Source organism: Eurypyga helias, unplaced genomic scaffold, assembly GCF_000690775.1.
Source record: "Eurypyga helias isolate BGI_N326 unplaced genomic scaffold, ASM69077v1 scaffold23151, whole genome shotgun sequence".
NCBI lineage: Eukaryota > Metazoa > Chordata > Aves > Eurypygiformes > Eurypygidae > Eurypyga > Eurypyga helias.
The window spans coordinates 1,365-1,823 of NW_010229227.1; the positions used below are offsets into that span (position 1 = coordinate 1,365).

The following is a 459-nucleotide window of genomic DNA, read 5'->3' on the forward strand; positions in this document are numbered from 1 at the left end:
CCGGGTTCATCTGGCCTATGGGTTGGGGTGCCCCATCCTGGGGGATCACAAATATTCGCACTGGAGCAAACTGGCACCCCAGGTAAGGGGCAGGTCCTGCGTCGGGGGGAAGCCCCTTCATGTCCCCCGGTTCCTCGGGGCCAGGGTTTGCAAGTCCCGGCTGAAGAGACGGGGTTGCAGAAGGGCCGTTTTCTGTCCTCCTCGCAGAAGCTTCCTGAAGTCACCTTGAAGAGGCTGAAGCTGAAGCAGAGCAAGGCTCGCTACCTCCCCCTCCACCTCCACGCCCACCGGCTCTCCCTTCCCCTGGGCAAGCGGATAGACCTCGTCTGCAAACCACCCCTCTTCTTCCAAAACACTCTGAAGAAGTTGGAGCTGGACTTTGCCAAGGATTAAGGAGGCAAGAGGGGAACGGTACCCTCTTACCTCCGCATCACCAGCACCTGGGAGCGCCGGGTCCGG

General features: G+C 61.0%; 1 protein-coding gene across 1 annotated transcript in view; it reads left to right on the plus strand.

Moving 5' to 3' along the window:
• RPUSD4 (RNA pseudouridylate synthase domain containing 4) overlaps positions 1-393 on the plus strand; it is a gene marked incomplete at its 5' end in the record, with an annotated part of 1,595 nt that extends 1,202 nt beyond the window's left edge. Inside the window, 2 exons of the mRNA XM_010160339.1 lie at positions 1-82; positions 208-393. The exon at positions 1-82 is cut by the window's left edge and continues 15 nt beyond it. Of these exons, the coding sequence (XP_010158641.1) occupies positions 1-82; positions 208-393 (268 nt within the window). The remainder of the gene's footprint in view (positions 83-207) is intronic.
• Between the last annotated feature and the right edge of the window lie 66 nt (positions 394-459).